The following is a 3,943-nucleotide window of genomic DNA, read 5'->3' as shown; positions in this document are numbered from 1 at the left end:
CATAAAGACTCCGCTAAGGAAAACCTAGGAAGAAAAAACACTCATGCCACTGTATGACTGGCCTGGGTTTCAGAACCGTGCACTAACGCCCTCTTCTTCCCGATGATTTTTCTATACATTTAGTCAAACTCAGAAAGCTATGTGAATTTACACGGCATCAATCCTTGCATAGGCCAATGTTACGCGCTTATGGGGGATTTTTTTTAAAAATTAGTTGCAGAACTACTACTACTGGCCTAGGTCAAACGGTAAATAAGCAAGGGCAGGCGCAGGCTAGAACCACAATGCAACAACCATGGACTGTACTGGGACAAGAAGAAGGAGCTCCGGTGCGGGGCGGCCATCTCGCTGTGGCGGACGTGCGGGCTCCACGGTCTCCTCTACTCCTGGCATGCTCCCCGCTATATAAAGCACAACACACGCTCCCTGCATTGCCCACGTCCTTGATCGTCGTCCTTTCTCTCTCTCTCTCTCTCTCTCTCTCTCTCTCTCTCTCTCTCTCTCTCTCTCTCTCTCTCTCTGCACTTAATCCAGCGCCAAAGAGGTATTACCAACATTCTAAATTTTCCACTGCGTTTTATATCGTTTTTTCTTAATTTGTGACATTTCGATCTGTTTGTTCCCATAGAATACTGTACTTGTTTGCGGAGGAAATCATCAGCCAGCCATAGCCATGCAGGAAGCGCTCGTCTCTCCGGCCAACGCCGACCGCCTCCGCTCGGCCTTCGAGCTCAAGCCGTACGCCTTCGGGGACCAGCGCCTCTCTTCCTCGCCGCGCTACCTCCCGGGCGGCGACGACGGCCTGTACCGCTGCTCCTCCCCCTTCAGCCCCAGCCTGGGCTTCTCCTCGCCGTCGCCGCTCACCACATCCGTCTCGCTCTCGCCGTCCTCGTCCGGCTCCCTCGTCGACGACGGAGACTACGACGGCGCCGCTGCCGCCGATGCCACCGGCCACAGGCTCCAGCTCGCGCGGCTCGCGCTGCAGTACCAGGAGGTGGCCGATCGCTACGAGCTCTGTCTGTCCCACCTCGCCGAGGCCGTCGACGAGGCGGCGATCCTCCGCCGCGAGAATGCCGAGCTCCGCGTGGCCAACAACGACCTCGCGCGCCGCGTCGCGCTGCTCGGTGGCAAGGAGACCGCCGCCGTCGTCATCGCTGACGAGATACGCCGGTTCCGCCTCGGCGAGCACAAGGGTGCCTCCAAGCAGCGCGCGCCTGAGAAGCTCGCCGTGCTGCCAAAGAGCATCTCCGTCCGTTCGAATGACTACCTCAAGATGAACCAGGCCGCCCCGGCAGCCGCCACGCCGGCGGCGTACAACCGCAAGCCGAGCTCGGTGAGTCCCTGCTCCCGCCTCGCCAATTCCGCATAATCTCCTCCTCTCGAATTGGCATTTGACATTGTCGCACGCACCTGGATCGGCAGCAGCGCGCGTACGCGGGACTAGGGGCGGACGGCGGCAAGAAAGGCGAGGAGCAGAAGACCAAGCAAGACGCGGCGGGGGAGCTGGACGTGTACAACCAGGGCATGTTCAAAACAGAGCTGTGCAACAAGTGGGAGGAGACGGGGGCGTGCCCCTACTGCGACCAGTGCCAGTTCGCGCACGGCGTCTCCGAGCTCCGCCCCGTCATCCGCCACCCGCGATACAAGACCGAGGTCTGCCGCATGGTGCTCAACGGCGAGGTGTGCCCCTACGGCCACCGCTGCCACTTCCGCCACTCGCTCACGGCCGCCGAGCGCCTCCTCCGCAGCCGTTGAGGCAGTGCACGCCTCTTCCGCCACAGTCTGAACCCCTTTTTACCGTCTCAAATCAAGCCTACGCATACACGGGAAAATGTACAAAAATACCAACGGCGTAAATAAGATATATGTATTATGATAAGTATATAATATAAGAACGTAAATGAAACCGAACGGTAGAGTTAATGCCCAGCAGCCCAGGCAATGTGAATATCTGCGTATGCAGGAGTACCCGTCTCTCAGGGACTTGTTCATATACATTATATATGTCGTCGGTGTTGGTTTTAGGTGACAATTTGTCTCCAAATGTATTTCGAGGGAACGCGGGAAGATCGACATGGTACAATAAAGTCAGTGAGAGTGTAGATTGGCGAACTGGCAAGTGCTGCGAAGTTGAGGTGACACGCATGTTTTCTTGTTTATATTATGAGCAGTAGATCTTGTATAGCAGCTCTATTGCTTTCTTCAGATTACCTTGTTGCTCTTGCAATTTTCTTCGTAATGTCAGTCATTTTTGCAGTATATATAAGTTGGCATCTTTCTCAGTACCAACACAAGTTCCCGATTTGTCCCCAAAAACTCTGTTGTCTGTAAATCTTTAGTTATCGATGAATGGATAACTGTTTACTCCGCTGTGTCTGACTTTCTCTATGTATGCCTTCTCGGATGTACTCTTGGCAAATCAGAAGGCCGCTACGTTTCGGTAAAGAACCTCAACCTGCCTAACTTGTGCATGATCGGTACTGACGACTGCGGTTTTGCAGCTTGAAGTGTAAGCTACTTAACTCGCTTGTAAAAGGCTATGAATGTAAAATGCACGCCCTGTCCAGCAAGGCAACAACAAAGCCATAATATTATATCAGCATACCCCAAAAAAATGTATTCCGTTTAAACATCGGCAATCTTATCTGACTGACGTTCACTGGAAGAGCAGGGCATTTCCAATGTTTTTTCTGTCTGTGTTAGTTGTATCAAGGGTGACAGTTTCTTCAGAATAACATGGCATTTTTTTTGGGTGGATGATAATTTTGAGCTTTCCTTTTCAGAAAATGTCATGTTGTTCTAAAGAAACTGCCACCACACGACCAATTAAAATTGTCATCAAAATGTTCGCAAATATCACCCCCTCCCAGCAAACGGTCAGCCATATAAGAGGTCTTAAATATTTTTTAATAAGTGACACTTTATTACTTAAAAGGTTTAAGGTCCTTAAACATTTGGCTGCTTAATTCTGAAGCCTTTCTTTCAGAGGTCCTTAAGCATACCCTCCATCTACCGCAAGCTTTGGCCCTCCTTTATTTCTTCTTTCTTTCCGCGATTTGGCTGCTCGTTTCACTGGTTTTCTATTGGTTTTTATTTTCTACTTCTTCCTGCTTGTTTTTTCCACTTTTCATTTTTTGCGTATTTTTTTTTCAAAAATTCAGAATATTTATAAAATTCAGAAAAACTTTTAAAATTCTCTAATAATTTTAAATTCAATAAAAATAACTCTCAATTACTTTTGAAATACAAACACATTTTTATTGCCTGTTCTTTCTAATTTAGTTTCAAATTTCTTAATATTTTTTAATTCGTGAAATAAAGTTTGAAACTCGTGCAATTTTTTTATTTTCTTAAACACATTTCCTAAAATATGAACACTTTTCAAATTATTAATCATTTTTAAAATTTATGAACATTTTTAGAGGGAAAAAAGGGGGCCAGCCCTCCCTAGGTGCATCCTGTATACGGTTTGGCACACTACTAACTCGCTAAGAAAACAATAACAAGTAACACAAGAACCAGGAAACCCACGGAGGAGGTGATCGAGTACGTCGGGCTATGGTGCAAACTCCAGGGTATCACCCTCACCCCTGAGCCCGATTGCATCACATGGCGATGGACTGCGAACGACGTTTACTCTGCCAGCTCGTGCTATAGGGCTCTCTTCCATGGGTCTACCTCGCCGCCATGCTGGTGTCTTCTATGGAAGAGTTGGGCCCGCTAGACAACAAGATCTTCCTTTGGCTTGCGTCCCTCGACAGGTGCGCCGAGCACGCCATGACCTTACACAAGACACGACCTGCACCCTTTGCTCTCAGGGGACCGAGTCCATTAACCATCTACTCTTTGGATGTGTGTTCTCTAGGATCACCTGGCACGAAATTCTATCATGGTGCCTTTACCATCCCACCAATGGACAGTGAGACTACCTTCTTCGCGTGGT

At 49.3% G+C, this 3,943-nt stretch overlaps 1 protein-coding gene across 2 annotated transcripts; it reads left to right on the top strand.

Annotated features, from left to right (window-relative positions):
• Positions 1-442: 442 nt before the first annotated feature.
• Positions 443-2,370, top strand: LOC119276385 (zinc finger CCCH domain-containing protein 9-like). Of its 2 annotated transcripts, none has more exons than XM_037557442.1 (3): positions 443-544; positions 629-1,333; positions 1,426-2,370. In XM_037557442.1, exons 2-3 carry the CDS (start codon positions 674-676, stop codon positions 1,753-1,755), a joined length of 990 nt encoding a protein of 329 aa, XP_037413339.1. In that variant the 5' UTR covers positions 443-544; positions 629-673; the 3' UTR covers positions 1,756-2,370. The 2 variants fall into 2 exon arrangements, with proteins under 2 accessions (XP_037413339.1, XP_037413338.1); XM_037557441.1 differs by having other exon boundaries at positions 1,423-2,370.
• Positions 2,371-3,943: the final 1,573 nt, after the last annotated feature.

This window comes from Triticum dicoccoides, chromosome 3B, assembly GCF_002162155.2.
Source record: "Triticum dicoccoides isolate Atlit2015 ecotype Zavitan chromosome 3B, WEW_v2.0, whole genome shotgun sequence".
NCBI lineage: Eukaryota > Viridiplantae > Streptophyta > Magnoliopsida > Poales > Poaceae > Triticum > Triticum dicoccoides.
The sequence above is the reverse complement of the archived record's forward strand: the minus strand, read 5'-3'. Positions and strand labels throughout refer to the sequence as shown.

Bases quoted from the DNA above. Each gene is read 5' to 3' on its own strand.
- LOC119276385 (XM_037557441.1), top strand. From the start codon at position 674: ATGCAGGAAGCGCTCGTCTCTCCGGCCAACGCCGACCGCCTCCGCTCG. The intron at 1,334-1,422 runs GTGAGTCCCTGC...CTGGATCGGCAG, and splicing joins ACAACCGCAAGCCGAGCTCG to CAGCGCGCGTACGCGGGACT.